The sequence below is a fragment of the Gobius niger genome, assembly GCF_951799975.1.
Source record: "Gobius niger genome assembly, chromosome: 16".
Taxonomy (NCBI): domain Eukaryota; kingdom Metazoa; phylum Chordata; class Actinopteri; order Gobiiformes; family Gobiidae; genus Gobius; species Gobius niger.
In genome coordinates this window covers 28,370,353-28,397,083 of record NC_136867.1, presented here as the reverse complement: position 1 = coordinate 28,397,083, position 26,731 = coordinate 28,370,353, and the positions used below count along the sequence as shown (strand labels likewise).

The 26,731-nt window shown below is 40.4% G+C and overlaps 2 protein-coding genes across 3 annotated transcripts in view; both read left to right on the top strand.

Annotated features, from left to right (window-relative positions):
- Nucleotides 1-3,505: 3,505 nt before the first annotated feature.
- Nucleotides 3,506-18,664, top strand: LOC306975841 (interferon-inducible GTPase 5-like). The gene is made up of 3 exons (XM_079573615.1): nt 3,506-3,692; nt 17,633-17,921; nt 18,014-18,664. The coding sequence occupies exons 1-3, from the start codon at nt 3,519-3,521 to the stop codon at nt 18,649-18,651; spliced, it is 1,101 nt and encodes a 366-aa protein (XP_079429741.1). The 5' UTR covers nt 3,506-3,518; the 3' UTR covers nt 18,652-18,664.
- Nucleotides 12,250-26,731, top strand: part of LOC306975770 (interferon-inducible GTPase 5-like) — a 132,496-nt gene continuing 118,014 nt past the window's right edge. For both annotated transcript variants that reach the window (XM_079573513.1, XM_079573510.1), the window contains exon 1: nt 12,250-12,281. The gene's annotated coding sequence lies outside the window, so the exon portion shown is untranslated. The remainder of the gene's footprint in view (nt 12,282-26,731) is intronic.

Sequence of the window (26,731 nt, the reverse complement as noted above, 5' to 3'; positions counted from 1 at the left end):
GAGGAGGAGGAGGAGGAGTTTTTAAATCCAGAGTGAAAACAAACATTGACAATACAATCTTTGGGGATATTACTATTGTGTCTGTAAAACCCTCTCATTATTGCCTCATGTTTAGAGGAATCTCATTCATACTACTTTGCATTGTCCCTTTATGCTGGAAGGGAAGTGTGCAGAGGGCGAATTATTATTGATATATCGACTGGCCGATATTTGTTTTTACAGGCTATATCATATATGCAAATTGTAAGGTCTATGTTACTGATTATATGGTTAAAATGTAAATGTAATAGGAAAATGTACCTCATCAACAGGTACACACTCGTGTATGAAAAATATTTGAACTTTGCATATTTTTATGGTAACTTTATCAATGTAATGTAAACTGAGATGCAGTTATAATTAGTTGAGTTCCCAATGAGAATACAAAAGTGAAATGCACAAGCACTTTCTGTAAGTGAATGAATGTAAACAGCTCAAATAAACGAAACGAAACTATAAATTAGAGTAGTTCAGTTGCACAATAAAACTCTCTGACTTGTGATGATGCTTCTGGCTGTGCTCTGCATTTATACCAATCCTGTTTTACCTGTTTATGAAAGACAAAGGAGTGAAAACTAAAATGAAACTAAACTGTCTGCGTACATTGGTGTATGAATGAGAGTGAATGGGTGATTGGTTCATGCTCATGTAGTATTGTCAGTGGTGTAACTCTTCCAGTCGCGTGTCAGTCCGTGATGCCAGAGCAGAGTTTATCAGTGGGAGTGGTGACAAAGAGTGAACAGGACAAACAACACTCACATCTCGAGATTCCAACACACCTGTGGCGTCTGAATCAAAGGTAAAACTTTTAATTATTACATTATTACATTTTATCATTTAATGATTTACTACAAAACATAGGGTGTTTGTGCTGATGTGAAGTCGATTTGCCAAAAGACTTGAGGGATATACAGTATAGTCTACTAGTGAGACCTGGCCTTCGGCCACATTTGATATTCTGAGATTATGAGTTATTACAAAGAAATGTCCAGTATAGTCCCTATAACCCGTCACTCAGTATAGCTGCAGACCCGCACTAAGTAGACCAGTGGTTCCCAACCCATTCCAAAAACTATGGCCACTACAATGTTTAAAATAATGAATGCTTAAAATAATTTCAAACAAACTGCAATTGGAGTGTTTGATGCACCCGTGCTCCTTTCTTATAAACTACATCGACAATATGTTCGCTAAACTCAGGGAATAGAAATCAAGAGACAGTGGAATATGTAGGCCTATGGATAAATATTAGGGGTTCAGCTCTCACGGTTCGGTTCACGGTGCAAGTGCAATCTAAAAAATAATCAGTTGGTTTTGAAATTAAATAGCCTAATGATCGTTATTAGACAGTATTTATAACCTTAGAATACAATTGGCAGTCCTTTCAAAGCTGCTTTATAATGAAATGTACCTCTGGGCTCACAATACGTGAAAGCAAAATAGAAAACAAATGGTACAGCAGCAAAGTAAAAAAAAGAAAAAAACTACGAAGTGCAGGCCATGCCCTAGTTAAGTGGTAGTTTCATTTTCGCTTTCCGCACTCAGAGCAGCGCATTTGATTTGAAGCTCGTGTTTGAGCAGTTGTTGGACAACTTTCTGCGTGTACTTTTTTATGAGAAAAAGCTTTGGAGACGGAATATGGCCAGGATTGGATCTTACGCATGTGTCTGCGTCTCTGGCATTACACAGCACTGGATCTATAATGAACCACAGCGCATCTTCTGTTCCCCATTGTCTGAGACATTCACTGAGCACGTCATCTGTCGAAGCCTTGTCCTTGATGTACTTATGGATCTTGGATGTTTCATCCTGGATAGTGGCTCTCACACTCACTAGTCCTCGGCCTCCTTCCTTACGGCTAGCGTACAGTCTCAGGGTGCTGGATTTGGGGTGGAACCCTCCGTGCATGGTTAGGAGCTTTCACGTCTTAACATCTGTGGTCTGTATCTCATCCTTTGGCCAGCTTATTATTCCTGCATGGTATCTGATTACTGGCAGGGCGTAGCTGTTTATTGCCCGGGACTTGTTCTTGCCATTGAGCTGCTTCTTAGGACCTGCCTTACTCGTTGGAGGTATTTGGCCGTAGCCGCTTTCCTTGTCACCTCTTCGAGGTTGTCATTTGCTTGTGGGATTCCGAGGTACTTGTAACTGTCCTCAATGTCTGCTATTGTTCCTTCTGGGAGTGAGACCCCTTCTGTGTGGACTACCTTCCCTCTCTTAGTCACCATCCGACCACACTTCTCTAGTCCGAATGACATCCCAAACCACCCTTGAAGCCAATGGCAAGCCACTTATATATATATATATATATATATAGAGAGAAAAATACCAATAAACTACAACTAAACACCAGTGGTGGGAGTAAGTCACTCGAGTCAAGTTCAATTTGTGATGTTTCAATTATCAAACAAGTTCAAGTCATTTGGTCATGGGGGAAGTCAAGTCACGCAGAAGTAAGCAAGCTAGCTTACATATAAACTCAGACCTATGACAAACAAAACATGCAACTGATACATTTATCCCATAAAACTGGACATTCAACAAAACTTTGAGCAACATATTTGTTTTATTTGTTTATTTATCTGAGCAGTTGGAATTCTGCTCAAAAGGAGTGGGCCGAAGCAAAAGCTTATAAACCCGAATCATTACAATAAAAATGCATATTACAACAATAGTACAAAAGAACATATTGCAAGTTCAAAGTACGAGAGCCTTGGAACACAGCATGCACACGTGTACACAACGTGTCCGTTTGTGGATTAACTTTACACATTATCAATGATACATTTAACAGCATGTAGCATGTACGATGTCTGGTACAAAGCAAGTGACAAACGGCAATCATTCGTTACTTACAGATGGTCAATCAATGCCAAACAAAGTTAACATTCCCAAAAGTTACTAGTGTTGTGTTAAAAGGCACATTAATATACATATATTATCCTTGATCTTGATATTTCCCAGTTGTCATTTCCATCCTCGATATAGTATTCATTTGTTAACATAAATGCACTTTAATGTGAACCCTTATTTGTCATATATTTGCTGTACCCGACCCGCTCAAACCTGTGGGACCTGCGGGGGAAAATAAATAAATATATCTGTATACGGAGTAAAAATTGCTGCCCAATCAAAAGTCGTGGCAAAATCGCACAGTATAGGTCCAGCTTAACACTCTTACCATGTGGGCCTTTCTGTGTAGAATTTGCATGTTCTCACCGTGTCCTAGTGAGTTTTCCCAATCAACTGAAAACATGAGCCTTGCTGAAGATCTAAAGATCTTGAGTGTTGGATCCTGTACTGCAGCCGCCCACTGCTTCTTTCTAGTGAAACGACAATAACGACTTCCTGATCTTTATGTAACTCATGATTATTTCCATTTTATTTGATCACCAGGCATCATGGCTGACAACTATGATGAAGAAATGAAAACTGCGCTTCTGAAAAATGACCTGCCTCTAGTAGCTGATTTGGCACAGATGTATTTGGACAAAATGAACAACATTACTCTGAACATCGCAATCACAGGAGAGGGAGGCTCTGGTAAATCCACTCTGGTCAATGCTCTGAGAGGAATCAAAAATGGAACAGAAGGAGCAGCTCCAACTGGTGTTGTGGAGACAACTATGAAGCCAACAGATTATCCTTATCCAGTGATGCCCAACATGAGAATCTGGGATCTGCCTGGGATCGGCACCACCAACTTTACAGCTGATAAATACCTTAAGTATGTGGGGTTTGAGAAGTACGACTTCTTCATCATTGTTTCCTGTGATCGCTTCAGAGAAAATGATGCAAAACTGGCAAAAAAAATCCAGAAGATGAAGAAAAAGTTCTACTTTGTTCGATCCAAAATTGACAACAGCATAAACAGTCAGAAAGAGGACAATCCAAACGTCCAAGAGGAGGAAGTTCTAAAGATCATCAGGAACTACTGCACTGAAGGTAAAGTGTTCACTCTGAATGTAACTGCTATTTTATTCCAGTTTTATTGATTTATGTTTTTTTTTGTGATACAGAGCTGAAGAAGCTGGGCTTTGAGTCTCCAAAGGTTTTCCTTGTGTCTGGTTTCAGACTTGATCTGTACGAATTTGAGCATTTGCGTAAAACTCTGATGGAGGAACTTCCTGAACATCAGAGTGATGTTCTTCTCCTGGCTCTGCCCAACACCAGTCTGGAGGCCATCGAACAGAAGAAGAAGACTTTGGCGAAGAAGATAAAGTGGTACACTTTAGCTTCAATAGCAGCTGCAGCTGTGCCAGTCCCTGGTCTCTCTGCAATTGCTGATCTGACCATTATAATCGGATTTGCAGTGCACTGTGTTGTTTCTCTGGGTCTTACTCCTCAGTTACTGCGTAAATTGTCCGTTCTTAGTGGTGTCCCCTATGATGATCTTAAGGCTGAGATAAAATCAACTCTTGCAGCAGTTGAAATGACCAAAGATCTTGTGCTAGAAGTGTTGGCCAGGTCTGCTGCTTTCATTACATCAATAGTAATAGAGGAAGGAGCCAAGTTTGTCCCAGTGGTTGGAATCCCTGCTGCAATGGTTCATTCTGGTGTTACCACCTACAAAGCTCTCAAATTCATGCTAAACTTACTGGCTGATGACGCTCAAAGTGTTTTCATAAAAGCCTGGCGCTGAACACGTCTGTGTGAATACAAATATCAGATATTTCATACATTGTAGATTTATATGTAGTTTCAATATCACTGATCACAATAATCTATTACTTTATTGTTGTGTATAAATGTGTTGAAAACATAAATTATAAACAATGTAACAATCTCAACACAGCTGTATGAGTATTTCCTGATCTTTACTCCTCTCTTTATTTCTACTCAAAGGTAAATCTGTCCAATAATACAACATCGACAACCAGTGCATTATGCAACTGTTATGTGAAGAAAATGGGAGAATTTTTTTTACGATTCAGATGTAATTTCCCATATTTTAACTGATCAAAAACACTTTCATCTCATCCTTTAGTTGTTTTCAAAAAAATGCTTTTTGTTGCACTTTTGGAGACCGGCCTGGGTGAATGTAGTGAGTGTCGCTTCCGTCAGTCTACCCCAGGGCAGCTGTGGCTACAATAGTATCTTACCATCACCGAATATGGAGTGAATGAATAATGCACAAAATGGTAAAGCGACTTTGAGTGTCTGAAAAAGTGCTATATAAGACAAATAATGCATTACTATTATTTTCCTGTACTTTACAGCTTTACGAACTAACAGCACTTTGGGAATGTTACTTTGAAAAAGTAATTAGTTATAGTTACTCACAACATGTTCCAAATAGCAGAGGTGGGAGTAAGTCACTAAATGCAAGTCTCGAGTCAAGTCCAAGTCGTGAAGGTCCAAGTCTCAAGTAAGTCCAAGTCAATCGGTCATGGGGTCAAGTCAAGTCAAGTCAAGTCATAGCTTTTGTCAAGTCAAGTCAAGTCAAGTCTTGCTTTAGCCGGCAAATCACCTCAACGCCAGCGTGTCTACTTTTCATGTGTTTAATCTTGTAAATAATAAGTGCTTTCTCAAGATACCGTAATTTTGAAAATTTAGGCTAAAATCAAACTTTTAAAAACTCATGGATTTGGATTTAAAGTCTAATTAATATTTAAACGCCACAACAGTCAAAATATATGTATTATAAATAAACAGTCTATGCACAAAATTGCTGGGACAGCATTTTAAGGAAGGGGGCCCGGGGGGGGCGACTTAAAAAATATGAAATATAGTATTTTAAATATGAGCTGCTTTTCCCTGCAGTCTGAAACATAAATATAAAATAATATTTTTTGTTTTTGTTAGTTTCTGGCAGTTTTTCTGTCAGTGGTTCCCCTGTAATGCCCCAGCCCCTGTATACTCGGATTCGCCCCTGCTCAAAATATAGTCCCGCTGTCAGTGGGCTGTGTGCGGATGTGTAAAGTAGCCACTAAATGCTGTAAACTTTGTGTGAATGCCTTAAAACATCGAAAAGCCTCCAAGATTTCTGTTTATTAATCAGCTCTTACGCATCGTCGTTCTGGAGGCTCCGTCTGCGCTGTAGGTCCAGTCCATTGTTTCAAACGTTTTCCTGTCCGTAAATCTCCAGCTCTTCACTGTCTTTAGAAAACTTTTAATGCACGTATTTCGACGTCGTATTTCCTCCTGCCTTTTCGCGCTGTATTGATTAGACGAGCTCCGTCGGTAAACCGAACACGCATGTGGCTAATTACCATAATGTAAACATAGATGCACCGCTTTTACTCAATGAATCCTGATCTTTCGACAGTTTCACTCAAATAAATAATAACTATAAAGTCACAGCAAGTCATTGAGAGTCATTGGCCTCAAGTCCAAGTTAAGTCTCGAGTCACAAACAGCAAGTCCCAAGTCAAGTCAAGTCTTTTTGCAGCTTTGGTCAAGTAAGTCTCAAGTCCTGAAAATTGCGACTCGAGTCAAGTCATGTGACTCAAGTCTCCCACCTCTGCCAAATAGTAACTGAGTTAGTAACTGAATTATTCTATAATAAAAGTAACTTGCTACCAGGGAAAGTAACTATTTGCGTTACTGTTACAAACAAAGTTGCTATATTTTTTTTATGGCCTGTTGAGTTATCATGATGATCCACTGTTATGCAGTGGTCGCTGATTTGCTTGAATCCATCCAACTGGTTCCACATTCCAGATTGATAATGGTACAATTGAAGTGACAAAACAGATCCTTTTCCTTGCATTGTTACTGTTTTGTTGCATTTTCTTCCTTGTTTTCGTCTCATTTTGACACTTTTCTCAAGACGCTTTTAGATTTGGGTAAAGCCAAACTGGAGTAAATGTGCTCTGTTCACCCTCGCCTTAACCCAGCACATTTTCTCCAGTTTAGCTTCACCCAAATATATAAGATCACAATAGGTCAGTGTAACACCTTATGTGTAACACCTCATTTGAAAGCTAAGACCTACAAAAGTCACCTAATAGAGTCACTTTTCTGTTGCTCTTGTTTGGCTTTTCTGTTGCGTTTTCATCAATTTTTCCATCTCATTTTTGGTGTTATTTTGACACTTTTTCTCAAGAAGTTTTTAGATTTGGGTAAAGAAAGTGTGCTGGATTCAGGCGAGGGTTCAGAGGTGAAAGGTCGTGGTGGACGGCAGATGAAACACTTTTTTTTAAAGATTCTTCACATAAGGGGGTAAAACTACACACAGATGGCATTTAACTGTAAATCCCAGCTGAATGTTTCTAGTGAATCATTAACAGACGTCCCATTAGCCCTGGATCAGAGGGGTCTCCTGGGGCCGAGTGTAGGGGCCGCTGCAGATAAACAGCAACTAAATATTATGTTTTACTTAAGATTTAAAAACTACTGCGACCAAATTAAAGTTATTCCGAGAGTGAAGGCGACGCTTTGCCTGATTTGGTTTTCAGTGAGTATAAACTAAAGGCTACAGCTTCTGTTGAGGAGAATTGTGTAACAATATTGCGTTTTTTCACGTTTGTGTTGCCCTTTTGTTGCTTTTCTTGAAGAAGCTTTTAGATTTGGGTAAAAAGAAAGGGGGCAAAAAAGTACAAGCAGCTGATACAAAATTAGAACAAAATATAAGATACTGCATCAAACATACTGAAATGTCACAGTTGGCAGACTAAAGTTTTCCATACTAGTGCAGGTGGTGGATAAAGTGACTCTGATACAGGCGTTATTGTACATGAGGTACTTGGTTCCAGGGTGTGACTTTTGAATCTTTATTTGTGTTTTGAAGGAGAGACAGATCTGAGCTTATGTTTCCCTGATCGATTTGATCTTTTCTTTATTAATGTTTTGTTATGAAGCAAAAATGTAAAGACTTAACTCTACGTATGTCTTCCTTAGGATTCTAAATACGTGTACTCTGTGACTCACTGAGAGTTCTTAAAGGATCTATATCATGCTATTTTAGCCATTCCAAAGTTAAGTGTAGGCATTTATATGATATAGTGTACCTCTACCACTATGGAGCACTAATTATTGTGATAAATACAAGTGTTTTCTGGAGGTATTTTTCAAACCCTGAAGACACAACGCTTCGATTAACTCCGAACCCTCTCTCCGCACATACAACTGTACTGTAGTATAAATAAACAGTAATAAGTGAAGTTACTTCACGATGCAGTTATAAGGAGTTGACATCTGCAACACAGCTTCATAAATGGCTAACACACACGCTAACACACACACTAACACACACGCTAACAGCCATCACTGTTTACATTAAGGGACTCGCGTTGGTTTTAAAAGTGAATCCACTTTGATTCAGGTGAAGGTTCACCAAACATCCATCAGAGACAGTCACAGAAAAACACCATTTTGGTGAAAGTCGTTGAATCCTGGAGAGAAAAAAACAACTTCTGACGAGTGGCCTCTTCTTTGGCAGGTTGAATAAAGTCCCGTCTTCGTAGCCAAATGCTTATCCTTAGGTAAGAAAAAAGAACAGGTGAGTCCAGAGTAGGTAAGAAAGAGCTCCATCTTCACAGCTTGCAGCGCAAACATGACATCTGTTCAACTCTGGGGGTCTTTTTGAAAAGGAAATAGCATTACAACATCGTTAAAAGCTCCAAAAAGTCTATTTTGCATGATATAGGCCCTTTAAGAGCTGCTTTAATCTCCTGGAACCGGCACTCTTAATAAAAAAAAATCTTGGATTTATTTTATTCTTGTGCCCTAAGAATAAAATGACCTTTAATCCAAACTGACAGAGGAGACTCTCCTGAACACGGAGATATGTTTGGGAGTTATGAACGTTCCCCACTCGGAAGAAAGAAAATCCTTAAACAAATAAAATAAAACAACTTTTAATAGTTTTCCTCACTATGCAGTACTCTACTTCCACCAACAGGTGTCTCAGCCTCCTCCATCTCGGTGTCCACGGATGAGGCAAATGTACTATGTGGTACTCTATGATAGCCTGGCCTTAGCCATCTGTGCTGCACACGGGACATGCTTCATTCAACCCAACTCCACCCCGTGATTCAACTGTTTGTGTTCGTCTGCCGCAACATTTTTAAACTCCACACAGTCCCTTTAAACATGTCATTGTGAAGATTAGGTTGTTTTCTTGTTCGTTTACAGGTGAAGTTTATTTGTCAAGAGATCACGTTGGCCCAAAATCTGAAAATAAAAATATCTGCAGCATCTCCCCTTAACGTGTTAGATCCACATGGAGATTGTGCGTAAAGGACTTTCCCCAAACTCCAGGATCCGGGGGGAGGGGAGAGGGTAAATAGAGAGAGGAGGAGAGGCAAGAGAAGAGAGAGAGAGGAGGGAGGGAGAGGTGAGAGAGAAGATGCTAGAGAGGGAGAGGAGGAGAGGCATGACGAGAGTTGGAGAGAGAGGAATGTGACTGTATGGGGAGAGGATGATGGGAAAGATATAGAAAGCCGATTGCATCATTTTGTAAAAATAATAACTTTTTCTTCAGGAGGACGGGAACACTGGGAGAGTTAAGGAAACTGAAAGTAGTCATTTTTATTTTATTTGCATTTGCATTTATTCATTTAAGGGACAGTGCGTTAAAAAAAAGTACAATATACTTCCAAAAAAATGCAGGTTTATAGCTAAAAGGCTCATTTCATCCTCAACTGGACCAGGCCCAGTCAATCAATCAACATCTACTCTGCACATACACTTATGCACTCACTCTGTACACCCCACCTATACACAAACCACACCCCTTCACACACCCACCCTCTCAACCCCGCACCCACAACCAGCCTCCACATACCTCCATCTTCCACCCGCTAGTTTGGGACCTTTGCAGTTCTCAAAATCAAGCTCTGTGTTTTGTTTTTGTTTCATCTTCCACAGTTTGAGCCTGATCTATCTGTTGTTTTTGACTTGTTTTTAAACTAGTTACAAGTTACAGTCTGGCGCCCTCTGCTGGGTTATTCATATATGACAACATACGGTAGCTGAAGGAGAACATTATTGTCGGTAAAGTTGGAAAAGAGGAGGAGGAGGAGAGGGAGTGGAGGAGGAGGAGTTTTTAAATCCTGAGCGCAGAATAATATTGTCTGTGTTTATCTGCAGCGGCCCCTGCGCTCGACCCCAGGAGACCCCTCTGATCCAGGGTTAATGGGACCTGGGGGAGTCCAGACCCAACGGACCGACTGAATTATTCACCACAAACACTCTGCTGGTATTTACTCTGTTATTACATCATATTAAGATCAAAACAGACAACAGAGAAACTACTACTACTACTACTACTACTACTACTACTACTACTACTACTACTACTACTACTACTAAAGCAAAACAACAGAGTCACAATAAATGAGATTAAATCCTCAAAATAGTTGCAAGTTCTTCAGATTTATTCACCAAAACCCCAGGACATCCCGTCAGAGTTTCCCTCCTCACACTAACTCAGTTCCTCTTGAACAGTGGGGAATGAACCACTGAGCCCCAGTTAGAGGGTGAGACAATGTTTCAAAATACATTTCATGGCTAATATTTACAATTATGAAAACCTGCTTTTAAATGATTTTAGCATTAGCAATTCTTTAACGTCCTCACAGAGGCTGTTCCGAACCTTTGCTGCATGAACCTCAAACGCAACCAGGAGACCCCTCCCTGAGGATCTCAAGGCCCCGGTTCAAACGGCTGTAACATGTCAGCTATATACTTCAGTGCGGGACCATGAAGAGACTTATACACAAGCCTGTTCTCTGAGCGACTGAAGCCAGTGCAGAGACCGGAGCACTGGACTAATGTGGTCGTATTTCCTGGTTCTGGATAAATTGCAGCTCTGACAGCTCGTTTAGAAAGGCCGGTGAACAGGCCGTTGCAATCGTCTAACCGGCTGGAGACAAACGCATGATTAGTCTCTCCAAGTCTGGTTTAGACACTATGTTTTTATTTTAGCAGTGTATTTTAGATGGTAATAGGCCGCTGATGTAATGGACTGAATATGACTGTTAAAGGACTAGGCCACCGTTTTTACATACTGAGATATGTTCTTACCTTAGCTTTGACGAGTTCTTTAGGACCTGTCTGATCTTCACCCGTGCCTTCAGTCACGTAAACACAGCGCAGACGGCGTTAGCATTTAGCCTCTCCCTCTCTCCTCTATAGCTCCAAAACAGGTTAAGATAGAAGCTACCAAGCTCTTCCACGTTTTCCCTATTTAAATATGGTTACGTGAAGTGTTACACTACAAAGTATAATACACAAAATTAAACAATGTGGATTTTCTAAGTGGATAAAAGGGGGACTATATTGTAAGGCATAATAATACCAGGAGTAGTTTGGCATCCGCACAGTAAAGTGAAGACTACTGCACAAATTTCGAACTACTCCTGGTATTATTACGCCTTACATTATAGTCCCCCCTTTTATCCGCTTAGAAAATCCACATTGTTTAATTTTGTGCAATCATACTTTGTAGTGGAACACTTCACGTAACCATATTTAAATAGGGAAGACGTGGAAGAGCTTGGTAGCTTCTATCTTGATCTGTTTTGGAGCTATAGCGGAGAACATATCTCAGTATGTAAAAACGGTGGCCTATTCCTTTAAAATTCAGCTCTGAGTCCATGATTACCCTGAGATTTCTAGCTAGATTTTTTTGGTTCTAGTGAAAGAGCATCAAGATGACCAATGACAGCCTCTCTTTGTCTTTGTGAAAAAAGAAAGCAGCCAACAGAGGGGTATAAAAAGGCGGCAGATATAGCTTTGTAGGAGGTAGGGGGTAATTCCATTCTAATAAACATTGACAATACAATCTTTGAGGATATTTCTATTGTGTCTGTAAAATCCTCTGCCTCATGTTTAGAGGAATCTCATTCATAAACTACTTTGCATTGTCCCTTGCTGGAGAGGGCGAATTATTATTGCAACGCCTCATTTGAAAGCTAAGACCTACAAAACTGATCTGAACTGACCTTTTTCCGTGTGTTGTTGCCGTGTTGTCAAAACCTTTCTTTTCATTGGTTTTTCTGTGACTCTTTTGTTCAGTTTTCTCACTTTTTTTGGCCTTTTTCATCCTTGTTCTTGGCTCATTGTGGCTATTTTGATGCTTTTTCTGAAGCTTTTAGATTTGGGTAAAGCCAAACTGCTTGGTTCAGACGGGAGTTAAGAGGTTAAAGCTTGTTGTTGTTGCGACAGTTTCCTGTAACAGATATATGAGCTGTGGCTAAATTAAGAAAATATTTGAATGTTATAAATATCAGTCCAACCAGGCGGGGCAGGAGGTCAGAGACTCTTCAGATCAAACTGAGCTGTGGCACTGACCGGTAAGTAACACTCAGAACCGATTATTTATATAGACATGTTTTTATCAGAATAAATAGACAATCATGGGCTTTTTAATAAAACTGTGGATACATTTATATAGATGTGTTTTACAGATGGTCTATTGTTACTTTGCTCAAACTTACTCATCCAACCCTTAATGGCTTTGATGTTAAACACCTGTGCTTCGAGTAGTTTATTGTAAAGTTCGGCTGATCACTTGTCTCGTTCCTCTCCTCGCTCCTCAAACACAGATGAAGGCGCTGCATTTCTGCCAAAGTCTGTGGATGTGCCTTCGTCGTGTCTTCAAGGGGATTTTGCTGAAGGAGGGCGTGTCCTCTCCTTTTCTTGGTATTCAAAGGAAACACTGATTCTAAGGTAACACTTTTTATTTATTTACTGATAACACAGATATAATCAGAATTCAAAGAGACGTGTTCTTGATGCTGACGCTGTAACCTGCTGGACGAGGCTGAAGAGTAAATCGCAGAATGCAGACAGGAGGAAGTGTTTAGACGTCAGATGTGGAGAAGGTTGTGAACCGTATCTCTCTGTTTACTGACCGGCCAGAGTCTCCACTTCTCTGACCAGATAAAATATCTGCTGAGAGAGAAAGTGACCAAAACCAGACAGAACTCCTCCAAGTGACAAACATCCAAGCTGTTGTTACTGTTTAAACCATAGATACAATAATTACAGATAGATTAACACCCATTCAGCCCCATTCATAAAAAAAGGCAGCGAGTCCTGTGTGAACCTTAATGGCCGCTCTATCTCCTCCTACACAGCCTGTTCCTTAAAATGGAAAAAGGCGGGAAGCCCTGCACTCACGGGGTGGGCGGAGCCTCCACAGAGCTCCAGAGCTTGATTGACAGGCTCTGGAGCCAGTCAATGTACTGAAGATGCTTCCAATTTTCTGGCTAATAAACAAAAAACCAGTGTGGTTAAAAATATTTCACCTGCCCCAGCGTGGTCACATGGGTCATAGCGATTTTTAGAAAAAGAAAAACTCTTTGGAGCCAGGCTTTTAAGCCGCTTTTGGGAGGTCGGAAGTGTCAATCAATGATCCCAAGTGCCTCTTGGAGTCGTCCCTGGCCACCAGGGGGTGGTATTACAGCAGTGTCAGCTCCCCATCATGAGGACCATACATTTGTCAAACATGTGTTCATGTGTTCAGTCATTAATTATCTCATCTAATCCATGATCATGATCCAAGTCCATGAGTGTGATGTATTTGCCGACAGTCCGGTCCAAACTAAATTAAATCACATTAACAATCAGGATGTGTTGTGGGAGCCTGAACAGGTTTTATTGGCGCAGGGCCGGAGTGGCTCTCATTTTTAGCCCGGGAATTTTTTCAACAGATCAGCTCAAATAAAGGTTTTATTTGTGTTCTAAAATAGCGGTTTGAAGAGTGATTTGGGTAATAAGTGAACCATAGTCATTAATGAGTTCAGGCGTCCTCTTTGAAATATTTTGAACAAAATGAAAGTTTTTTTCAGCATTCTGGCATATTCTAGATGAAAACAAAGTTACTATCCTAAGACCCAGCTGGGCTTATACACTGTAAATTCCAACTAAGGTCGCAACATGAAATAAAGTGTTATAATTACTAAGAGACCTGAAATTTTCAGCATTAACCCTCTATTCCATATAAGAGGTACATTTTCAAGAGAAAATTATGATTAATTGCTTTTCCATTTTACAGCAACATGTTTCTGCTCCAAAAACAGGGTTTTACAAGTACTGACTAACTTTACATGATGCCAGTAATGATTAGTTGTCGTCCTGTTGTGCTCACGCTCAATCTAAAGTATCCATTATAAGATTCTGTCCCACTTACTAGGATTTGCCCGTTTTGAATAATATAGGCTGAACATTGGCTTGACTTGCTTTTCTCTTGATCCAGTACATGGTTTTAGTAACTCTCACTAACCCCCCCAGTGTCCTCTACTGCCCCCCTGTAACGGGAACTTGACTGTATAGTAATCGTAACGGGCAAAACTAAGCTGTAACCTATGCTGCCCGTGATTGGTTCAGGTCATATGTCACATGTACAGAATGAGCCAATCAGGTTGCTCTGAACTGTTTTGAATTCAAAAGAGAAGTGTTGAACAGCCTCAGTGCATCATCAGCAGAAACAGCAGAAAACAGCACCTTTCCTGTTTTATTTCTCATTAATCGACATAAGGTGAGTGTGTCTTTGGATATATTTGTGTTTGCTCAGAGAGTTTGATGCATTGTTACTATTTTCAGTATTTTTTTATATTTGAAAAATGCAATAACGCTCTTGCTCTACCTTATAACACATTTATTATTTAATTTGGTGACCGCACAGGGGCCTGTCTAACATTAGTGATACAAATTTAAGTAGTAAAGCTCCAGACGTGTCATTTAAAGACAGAAAATAGATACTTAAGGGTAATTTACTGAGTATTCTCGTGCAAAAGTGCAGCAGCAGCAGCACAGTCATTTGTGCATTTTTTACTCATGGACCATCTACATATTAGCTTTGGCTCTATTACTGTGATACTCATTATTTCAAATGTTAAATCAAGTGCAGCCTGTCCACAACATCTAACACTGTTGGTTATGATTAAAGATTTTCTTTTATTCCCAGACAGTGACAGCTGTGAAGATTTAGAGACTGACTCTACATCAAGACCGAAGGTAAGACTGTACTGATCAGTGTTTTAAACAGCATGTAATTTAGTAAAATAATCTTTGAAATGGTTTGTGTGTGTCCAGTGTCAGACTGAGGAGTCCAGCTGTGGAAAGACCTGATGAGACGGAGCTGAACACGCTGAGGTGAGACACTCAAATGACTTTAGTATTAGTACACAAGTGTTTAGACTTCAAATATAATATAAATATATAAATATCAATCCTGATTTTTTATATGATAGTTTATCCTTATTGTCATAAAACTCTGAGGAAGTCCATAGTCTTTTTTACCTGTTTTACTGAGCTTGCTGATTGAAATTCTTTGTTTTACAGAAGTCTGAACTGCTGTGAAAACTCTGAGACCATCTCAGCATCCAGGCAGTAGGTAAGAGGGCACTCATCGTTGTATTCTGATAAAGTGGCCATAGGTTGGATGTGAAATAACATTTGTGAATGGTTTGTGTGTGTTCAGTGTCAGACTGAAGAGCAGCTGTTGAAGGATCTGCTGAGAGACCGAACACACAGAGGTGAGACAGAGTCAGAGCTGAGATGTTTGGATGAGACAAAGCAACATTTTACCAGTAGGTTTTGGTCTTGCCATAGGGACTTGTATCTGAAGTATTTTTGTTCTTTTTATGTCTTACAGAAATCTGACCACGCTGATAAAGACTTGACAGTGATTTACAAAGATCCCCTTCCTTCTGCTGTGAGTCTGCAGAACCTGCTGCATGTACAGAGTCTGTGGAACCTTCTGAGACACTTCAGCTCCTCCTCTTCATCGGCTCAGTACAGACTCATCCACCTGTTTGGACTGATGTGAACTATAACTGCAGAAATAGAGATTTTCTATCATTAATTTCACCTAAAAATGTAAGTGTTTTACACTGTGTTAATGTTAAATAAATTGACTTTATAACTACACTTTGTTTTGCTTTATTACAACATTTATATCTTGTACTAAATTTGTAAAACTTCATTCATGGGATTAACAAATAAACCATAAAGGGAACAGGAACGTTCCATTAACCAGTACTAAGCATAATAGTACAGGTTAAGGCCATATTTAAGTAACAAAAGTGAACAGTACTCAGAATTCCCAGTTGCCAGTACTAACATGTCTAGTAGTCAGAACTTGTATCATTAGTAATGAACACTGTGAAAGCCGTCTTAATCATACTAGCGTTACTAGTAATCATGGCTTAACATTGGGAGTAATAGTTATGCATCGGGTTTACAACTTATTCCAATTAAGTGCAATGAGTTGGAATTTACAGTGTACAAAACAGATTGTGATTTACCAGTAGCTCACCCACAGAAACCGTTTCTCGATGCGAAGTCTGCAGACTCTGCACTTGTGAACGACAGGGACTTGAGGAGATCACGAGTGTGGACTTTTCAGCGTGAACTCGATGACGTCACAGGAAGCAGCTCATGAACACGGGGCTGTTTTGTTGTTTAAAAGAAAAGGAGATTCTGGGAGATTCTGGGAGATGATGGGATTCGGTTTGTGTGGTGAGTGAAAACATGAATCATGAACTGGCCCGTTTTTTGTGACCTGGCAACAAACTCTGGGTCTAATCATCCTTCTGTTCTGAGGGAGACCAAGGCAAACAACTGCATTATGGGAGTTGCCGCCAGAGGGCTCCCTCGGTAACCCTGCCACGCCACTAGACACAGTGCAGGACTGATCAGTAGCAAAGTGCCAGAGCACAATGTCTCTGTTTTATATATTAGCTTTGCATAGTTTTGTTTGTGCTAATTCACACACAATCCAACATTAATGCCCTGCTAATGCAGTTGTCATTGCTGAACTATAATTTCGTTCATCTCTCCCCTCCCTCTCAGGAATCAAGGGACAGTGACTGTGTCCGTTCATCAAAAGACTAAAACAAACTGGTACATTACATAAAAATATAAAGATGAGAAAAATAGAAAAACACCGTTGCTCCTCCCTTTTCATTTCTCTGTCTTAACAGCCGCACAAACAGCCCCACACGGACCTCCAGAACCACCTTTCTCCTCCGTCTCCTTTTCTTCTTATTAAATCCACTGAGATACGTCCCGCTTCTTTATGTCGTAGACTTTTATTTCCATTTGACAAAAATATAAACAAGTTCAGGACTCGAACCTGTGTTGGACAGTGATCACACACGAGTATTTCCCATGCTCACAAACAGAAGCCTATTTTTGCTGATCTGAGGTCAGTTCGTCCCCTCCAAAGAGAGAAAAGAAGCAGGCAGAGCCGGTGCTGGCCCTTCTCGACCTTAAGCAAAAATCCACACGGGGCCCTACAGTTTGCATCACATGGCTTTTCAACGAAGAGCGAACCTATTTACGGTCAAAAGCAGTTCCACTTTACAGCTTTAAATGTTTGCTCAGTGACTGAAAAAGAATTGATTCTATTTCATTTCATTGTTGGTTCTCAGGGGCCATCATGGCTGATGATACAGAAGAAATTCAAACTGCGCTTCAGAACAATGACCTGTCTTTAGCAGCTCAAAAGGCTCTGGAGTATTTGGACAAAATAAAAAATGTTTCTCTGAACATTGGGATCACTGGAGAGTCTGGCTCTGGTAAATCATCTCTGGTCAATGCTCTGAGAGGAATCAAAAACGGAACAGAGGGAGCAGCTGAAACTGGTGCAGTGGAGGAGACAACTATCGAGCCAACAGAATACATCCATCCACAGAACAAAAACATCAGAATCTGGGATCTGCCGGGGATTGGTACCCCCAACTTTACAGCTGATAAATACCTGGAGTATGTGGGGTTTGAGAAGTACGACTTCTTCATCATTGTTTCCTGTGATCGCTTCAGAGAAAATGATGCAAAACTGGCAAAAGAAATTCAGAAGATGAAGAAAAAGTTCTACTTTGTTCGATCCAAGATTGATCACAACATACAAGACGAGAAAGAGGAAGATCCAAACTTCAATGAGGAGGATTTCCTTAAAAGGATCAGGGACAAATGCATTGAAGGTATTCCTTTGTGATTTGATCATTTCAAATATGCTCTTCTCTTTATGTTTTTGTCTAAATTATTTTATTAACCAACCTTTTTCCCAATGCAGAACTTCAGAAACTGGGCATCGAGTCTCCAAAGGTTTTCCTTGTGTCTGGTAAGAAATGTCATCTGTACGAATTCAAGGATTTGCGTAAAACTGTGTTGGAGGACCTTCCTAAACATCAGAGGGATGTTCTGCTCCTGGCTCTGCCCAACATCAGTCTGGAGGCCATCAAACAGAAGAAAGAGACTTTGGGAAGTAAAATAAAATGGTACATTGTAGCTTCAGTTGCAGCTGCAGCTGTGCCAATCCCTGGTCTCTCAGTAAGTGTTGATCTGAGTATGATAGTCGGATTTGCAATACAGTGTGTGATTTCTCTGGGTCTTACTCCTGGGTTACTGCAGAAGCTGTCAGATGTTACTGGTGTGTCTTTAGAAGATCTTAAAGCTGAATTAAAATCACCTCTTGCAGGAGTTACAATTACCGACGCTCTTGTGCTACAAATGTTGACCCGGTCTGCTGCTTTCATTGCAGTAACAACATTAGAAGAAGGAGCCAGGTTAGTTCCAGTTATTGGAACAGTTGTTGCAATAAGTCTTTCTGGTGTTACCACCGACAGAGCTCTCCAATACATACTAAACATACTGGCTGAGGACACTCAACGGGTTTTTATTAAAGCCCTGGGGCTGAACACACCAGTGTGAGTTACATACTTAACATCTGCAAATTCATAAATCTTAGATTTATCCACATGTAATTTCTCTACAATGGTTGACGACAATAATTCATTATTTTAATGAATGTGTATGAGTAAAAAAAAAACATTTTCCATTTGCATTTGGTATGTAACACTGATTATTCTTTTTTAATACAGTTTGTAATAGAAAACCAATCACATGTCTGTATAAACCACAGTTAATGACATGCATGCACAATTATGACTTACGTGTGCTTTTTGACCATACAGTTATTGTTTCTTCACCTTTTTAAACTCCAAATGGTGTAAAACTGAAAGGCTGCTGGATTAAAGTGTTCCAGTTGATAGTGATGTTTGTGATGAGAGGAAAGGTGGTCAAAGCAGATCCACGCTGAGCTTTTTTCTCTCACACAAAATGAGTAGTAAAAGACATCTGAAAAGTCACAGTGCTGTGATCTTCAACAGCTGCAACTGACCTGAAGCGTCCAGAAGTACAAGTGTTTAGACCTTAGAGCAAGGGTGACAAACATGCGGCCCGCGGGCCTGATCCGGCCCGCGAGATGATTTAATCCGGCCCTGCCCTGTAGGGCATACATTCCAGAGTATGTCAAAAAAAAACATACTCTAGCCCATTCCTGTGCAGAGTTATGAATTTTTAAAGAATAACCAGAATGCTCATTCTAGCCACTAGGGGGCATTAAAATAAAAAAATTAAAAAAAGGATAGAGTTCCACACGTGTTCAGCAGAGGGCACTGACATAAAAAGAGCTCAGGATATGAACAACACATTATATAGCCATGTGGTAAATGGACAGTCTGCCCCAGGGCGGCTGTGGCTTCAATAAAAGTTTACCACCAAGTGAATGAATAAAGACTACTGCACTTTCAGGAACTTGTGACACAGGCTTGTAAAGTGCAATACAAGTGTCAGCCGTTGTCATTAATGAAGCTACAGTCAAGTTGGGGCTTTGGTCAAATCACAGCTTATTATTATTCATTTATTGGAAACATTTTCTCTATTACATGCGGCCCGCGACCCGCCGTGGGAGCTGAATTTCGGCCCGCGACCCAAAATGAGTTTGACACCCCTGCCTTAGAGGCATCGCCAACGTGAGAAAAGTGTAAAGACCACCACGATTGATCAGGACACATCAGCTTAAATGTTTAGACTGGGTCAGGAATGATCTAAAGACTGATTATTCAAATGTTTTATGGACTCATGAGATCAGAGACCACCTAAAGAAACCTCTAAAAACCGGCAGGAGATGTGGGAGTCGAGTTTCACTTCCACTTTCTACTGGAAATGGTCCATCTTACTCATCTGTAATGATACCTGCCTACCCAGTGCTCCTCCTCCATCTTTCTGCTCCAAAATCAGAGTAGAGCTTCATGCCCATTACTGATGCCATTCACCAGCCTAAGTCACTCTGATCCCAACAGTCCATAAAACCTCTGTCTTTGACCCAGTCGAAACACATTAGCTCGTGTCACATGCGGCCCGCGAGATGATTTAATGTGGCTCTTTGTATTAGAACCGCGTCCAAAATGGTCCAAAACGCTGCAGCCAGGCTCTTGAGCGGCACTAATAGATACAACCACATAACCCCAATTTTAGCCTCCCTGCATTGGCTACCAGAAACATTCAGAATTGATTTTAAAATTTTACTTATTGCTTTTAAAGCCCTGAAGGGCCTCGCCCCTCCCTACATCCAGGATATGCTCACACCAGTGGCGCCCACTGCGTTCCTCTAACCCAGTGTTTCCCAACCAGGGGTACTCGAGGACCTAGCAGGGGGTACTTGAAATTATTTCAGATTGAAAAAAGGGGGAAACTGAGCATATTTTTTTAAAGGAAAAGCTATATTTTTCAGTCAAATGTGTTGCCTTAGGAGAATTTTAGATTTATTTTGACAACATTGTCCTTTTTCTTACAAATACCATTTTTAAGTAACTACTCTCTAAATAAACTGCAACACCCCTGAGGTAGGGGGTACACGGACGACCCGTGAAAGGCCCAAGGGTTGCACAAGACAATAAAGGTCGGGGACCACTGCTCTAGCCAACACCTTCTTGTTGTCCCCTTGTTACCAACCTTGTCTCCAGAGGAGACCAGGGCTGCGTCTGAAACCATCAAATTGTAGCCTCTAAGCACTAACACTAGCAACTAACTCCTTAACCTTTCATGGGTCGACTGTTAGATCTCTATGCAGTTAGCGAACTAGAGCTTCAGCAGAATTTGCTCAATCCATCCATCCTCAAATTCTAAGATAACACTTTTTATTTATTTACTGATGATATAAAATACAATCAGAATTCAAAGAGACGTGTTCTTAATGCTGACGCTGTAAACTGCTGGACGAGGCTGAAGAGGGGAAAGGGAAGTGACATCACCAACCGCTGTTTTTCTTCTTCTTTAAAGTTATTGGTGGAGTGCAGGCCAAACAAAAGTGCATGTCGCCCCCTACTGTACAGTGTCCAACAACAACATAGTGTCCAAACATAGACATTTAAGGAGAAAAAAAAATCCAAATGATCCAAACATTTCCCTTTAGTCTTATTTTATTTCAACAGCTGTTTCATAAAGCTACAGCAGCAAATGATCCATGTGGCTTAAGTTTCTACTAAATGAAAACAAAAGCATTTAATCCGCTTACTGAGTTTACTCTTTAACACTGACATGTGACTGAGCTGTGGGGACGACAACATGGATTTATCACTTTTATAAAGTTTGGCTTGTGCAGAATCTTACTTTTTAATTATTATTATTTGTATTATTAAATGTGCTCCTGTCAATCAACAGCATGAATCACTCGAGGGTGGGGGCGAGGGGGGTGGGGGGATTTGGCGCAGTGGCTTGTGGGATGGCACATTCAGATTCAGATTCATTTATTGGCCATTTGCAGTTTGAAAAACCACATTGGAAAAAAATGTGCAAAGAGCTCAAAGTACGATATGTAAAACAAGTAAAAAGACACAATATAAAAAACAGAACAAACAAACAATGCCACATTAAAAGCCTAAATACATAGCTCCTAATCACTGGTTAGTTAGCACCAGAGGTCCCTATGCTAAAGTGGCCATGATAGTTAGCATCAAGGCTCCTTTTCCTAACTACTTCCTAACTGACTTACCAATTCGGAAGCATCTTGCTGTGGCGGACGCTGACGCACATCCGGTTTGGCGTAAGAGCTCTTAGCAATCTGATGGTTTCGGAAAGAGCCCAGGCCTTTGCAGTCAGAGCTCCCATACTGTGGAGCTCCTGACCTGCTGAGGTAAAGCAGCCAATTCGGTGTCTGGTTTCAAATCTGAGCTGAAGACGCTCTTTTACAGTAGAGCTTTTTTAACCCAATTTGTTTTACTCTGGATGTTATGGTTTTATGTGTTATGCTTTTTTAACTGATTATCCAACGTGGAAAGCATTTTGTAACTATGTTTTGAAAAGTGCTATACAAATAAAATGTATTATTATTATTATTATTATAATTTTAAAGAAATAAATCTGAATGCTCATTCCAGCCACAAGGGGGCAGCTTAGATTTAAAAAAGGGAAAGAATTCCTCACGTGTCCAGCAGAGTGCACTGACATAATAAGAGATCAGGATATAAACAGCACATTATAGCCATGTGGTAAATGGTCAGTCTGCCCCAGGGCTGCTGTGGCTACAATAGTAACGTACCGCCATCGTGTGGAGTGAATAAATAATGACTTTATGTAGCACTTTGAGAAACATGTCACAGGCTGGTAAAACGCTATAAACCGTTGTTATTTATTAGGCCACAGTCCTTTACAATATATGCGGCCCACGACCCGCCGTCGGGGCTGAATTTTGGCCCATAGCCCAAACGAATTCGACACCCCTGCCTTATGCGTTTTATCGAAGGTTGTGAGTTTTCTACTTTTCTCACGTTGGTGATGCCTCTCTGTACTGAATACTTGTATTTCTGGACACTTCACGTCAGTTACAGCTGCTGAAAATGACAGCACTGGTAGTGCATGGACTCCTGGATCATCATCGTCATCTCACTTCTTATGACCCTGTTGGCAAAAAAAACATTTGATAGTTCTGTGTCCCGTCCCAATATTTTTGGAATTAACTATTGACAATTTGTGACTTTTCAGAGTTTTGGAAATGTCTTTTACTGCCCATTTTGTGTGAGGGGAATTTAGCTGCGTAATAATTCTGCACTTTAATGAGATCGTGGACCTGCTTTAATCACACTTCCTCTTGTTACTCACATCGTCACCACCTGGGACACTTCACCACAGATACATTTTCATTAAGCATATGATTGTAATATTATAAGGCACTGTATACCAAATAAACCAATAAACTACATTTCCATCCATCTGTTCATCTATAAAGGTTTTTGGTGGTGTGTAAAGCTTGTTGTTGTGCCTCAGTTTCCAATAACAGGTAATGTAGGTGTGGTTAAAAAGAAAACATTTGCATAGAGGGTTTATTTAGGGGTTGTATTTATTTTAGGTATATTTTAGAAGCTTCTTTGTATTTTCCTCCATTTGAACTTATTTTCCTGGAGATGTAGAGCCTGTGCGATCATTTCAAACTCTTCAAACACAGATGCAGTTTGATTTGTTTTGGAGAATTACCTTTTTAAATACGTTTATGTTTAGGCTTAACTGTGAACAGGTTTGACAGTAGAATTGTTTTTGGCTTTAATCTGTGTTCATCGACATCAAGCGACATCTTCAGGAGAAGTGTGATTCATTTTTTAATTGCACTAAATTTTATGTAATGAATTAATCGGAAATTAACTGAAGAAAGTCCCTGACTCTAGTAATAAGACAAGATAAGCGCCTCTTCAAACAGGTCACATTTCTTACCAAATGTTTATTTTTGTCATGGTTTTATCTAAAGAAACGAGTTACACAAACTTTGATCCAGAGGTAAACTAGAGCAGCTCTGTTTGAACTGGTGAAACTGGATTTGTCTACACTTTAGACGAATCCAGTTTCACCGGTTCATGGTAAGATAAAAGAGAGAAAACAAAACTGAAACTAAAGTTTAATTCTCATAAATGATTCAAAGATTATAATAGTGATGAGCATCACTATGGCCCAGTGGTTGCAGGTGAAGCACATATGCCATGTGGTGAGTTTGACCCTAATTTGTTGAAAGTAATTCTTTTCACCACCTTTCACACTAAACTGTTGAGTTAAAGACTATGAACCAAAAAAGCTAAATAAAGAAAGAGTCTTGGTGGGGCAGTGTGAGCATTCCAGCTGCATGACAGTCTGTGATGCCAGGGCAGTCAGTGACATCGACGGGTGTGATGACAAAGGAAACAGGACAAACAACTCTCACATCTCGAGATTTCAACAACCGTGTCGTCTGATTCTAAGGTAACACTTTTTATTTATTTACTGATAATAGAAAATACAATCAGAATTCAAAGTGACGTGTTCTTAATGCTGACGTAGTAACCTGCTGGACGAGGCTGAAGAGTAAATCAGAGAACGCAGACAGGAGGAAGGGTTTGTGAACCGTATGTCTCTGGTGACTGACTGGCCAGAGTCTCCACTTCTCTGACCAGATAAAATGTCTGCTGAGAGAGAAAGTGACCAAAACCAGACAGAACTCCTCCATGTGACAAACATCCAAGCTGTTGTTACTGTCTAAACTGTGTGATGTATTTGACTGGCAGTCCAGTCTGAATTTAATTCATTTGCATTGACAATCGGGATGTGTTGTGAGAGCTTTGGCACAGGGCCGGAGTGGAACTCAGTTTCAACACTCATCAAATTTTGTGTATATTTGTGTCCTAACAATACAGTTTTAAGAGTGATTTGGATAATAGGTGAACAATAATAAGTTTAAGTAGACGAGTTCAGGCGTCCTCTTCGAAATATTTTGAACTAAATAAAAGGTTTTAGCAGTGTTCTGGCATATTTTAGATGATGACAAAGTTTTTATCCTATGAGCCAGCTGGGCTTGTAAAAAAAATCTACTCAAAAAGTGATGTTAACATGAGTGCCCATTATGCAGATTACGGAATACCAGTAGCTCACCCACGCAAACCGGAATTGAGTTGTTGATCATTGGTGAAGAGTGTTGGAAACTTAATTTTAGCCCAAAGATGTTGTGTGAGGAGACACGTCCGTCCCCGCTCTCTCTGCGCCCTCCTTCAGGCCGCTAACTTCTGAACCTATATTTTCTGATGAATTTGTATTTTTTGGGAAAGTCCCACTGAGATTTGGAATCTCTTTTTCAGGGGAGTCCTGGCCCCAGAGGGGAACCTATTGAGTTAGTGGTACAGGGGAAACCTATAAGCATGGAGAGAACATGCGATCGAACCCAGGGAAATATAAATATGTTTGTCCAGGACTTTGTTAGTTTCAGCCTCAGCTCAGTCAGATTCCCTTTCTCTTCTGAACCGCTGCTCAAACTGCTATAACCTGTCACAAAACACTAGCAGTATTTTTGTATTGATAATATATCTTATCTTTACTTGTAAGAGCATTTGTAATATTTCAGCTTCAGCCTGTTGACACTTCAAGTAAACTGCCTCCTGTAAAGCTCCCCCTCGTCTTTTGTGTTGGTTTAAGACGGTTTGTTGTGTATTGTTTGTACAGATGATACCTCACTTTCCTCTCAGTCTGTCTCACAAAAGCAGTGGGATTCCCGTTTACTCTCACAACCAGTCCCGTGACAGTAGTGCAGAAGTAAACGCCTCGCCCTTACTGCAGGCGAGACCAGGTGATGGCAACCCGCGGTTTACAGTTTAAAGCAGCACTAAGTAACGTGTTTACCTTAATAAATCCTTTCCGTCGTCCCTGTGGGGGTAATACAAGTGTTTATGGGAAGATTGGAGGGTCTTTCATCTCCCCCTGGTGTCTCTGGCTAGAAAACCACAATTGCAACTTGACTGCCACTGGATCGGAGCCACCAATACACACTAATGGAATCACGAAGAAGAAGCTAACAGGCTAATGGGCAAAGCTAACTGCGGGCTAGCGTCACTTTAAACAGTATTTACAGCCAAGTTTGAGTGAAAATGATGTACAATATCCCTCTCTCCCTCGTCTTTCCTGTCGGCGTAGTATTTACTCTCCAAGACAATTAATAAGTTAAAAAATCGTAACTTGCTACGACACCTGCAGTTGCGCTTATGGCCTCTAGGGGCAAGAGTTACTTAGTACTGCTTTAACATTAAAATGGATAATAAACTTCTGCTGAATGACATATGCTGGACACATCCTTGGCACTTTCAGTCAAATATTAAGCATTGCCTCGCTCTGCAGTCGGCACTTTCTCTCCCCTGACTCTTTCTCGTCTCTACAGCTCAGCCCGAGGTGAAGTCGCTGCGATGATAAAAGCAATAGGAAGTTCATGGACATTCGTTGCCCCTTTTGCCCCATGAATCGGTGACAGGATGGAACTTTTCTAAGGTCTGTTGTTTTTGTTCAACAGGTCAAATGCTAACTTTAGCTCTGCTGCTAGCACAAATGTCTAAACCTTTAGCTATTGCTGTATCAGCCTACTTCTTTATTCGTTCATCTTTCTAATTTTTAAAGTTCTTATCAGGCGATTTATCCTTTAAAATGCACGTTTTATCCGCTCACTCTGAAACAAGTGGAAACCTGTCTCTATAAAGTCCTGTCCTTACATAAACATGCTGCTTTGCTTCCCCTCTTTTTCTTGTCACTGAATAAAGCCAGTGTGGACATGAGTCTCGATAGTGTTACAGCAGCACTTACAATGTGTGTATTTCATTATATTCTTGAAATGTACCAAGTACCTGCTGAGCTAATGAATGAGATGAGCTTCATGCTTTTATTCTGACGTGCTGGATCGAAACTGGAACTCACTGTGTGCTTTGGAGCGACCGCTTGATTTTAACGTTACAGAGTCAATTGTTTCTATTGTATTTCATTTAATTTCTTTGTTTTTTCCCAGGAATCATCATGGCTGATCAATATACAGAAGAAATTCAAACTGCGCTTCAGAACAGTGACCTGTCTCTAGCAGCTAAAAAGGCTCTGGAGTATTTGGACAGGTTAAAAAATGTTCCTCTGAACATCGCGATCACAGGAGAGTCTGGCTCTGGTAAATCCACTCTGGTCAACG

What these genes read in the sequence shown, in the direction of transcription:
- LOC306975841 (XM_079573615.1), top strand. Translation starts at nt 3,519, where the DNA reads ATGTATTTGGACAAAATGAACAACATTACTCTGAACATCGCAATCACA. An exon ending in CAACAGATTATCCTTATCCA is followed by an intron (nt 3,693 to 17,632) that starts GTGATGCCCAAC and finishes ATCCATCCACAG; the next exon opens with AACAAAAACATCAGAATCTG. An exon ending in CAGGGACAAATGCATTGAAG is followed by an intron (nt 17,922 to 18,013) that starts GTATTCCTTTGT and finishes TTCCCAATGCAG; the next exon opens with AACTTCAGAAACTGGGCATC.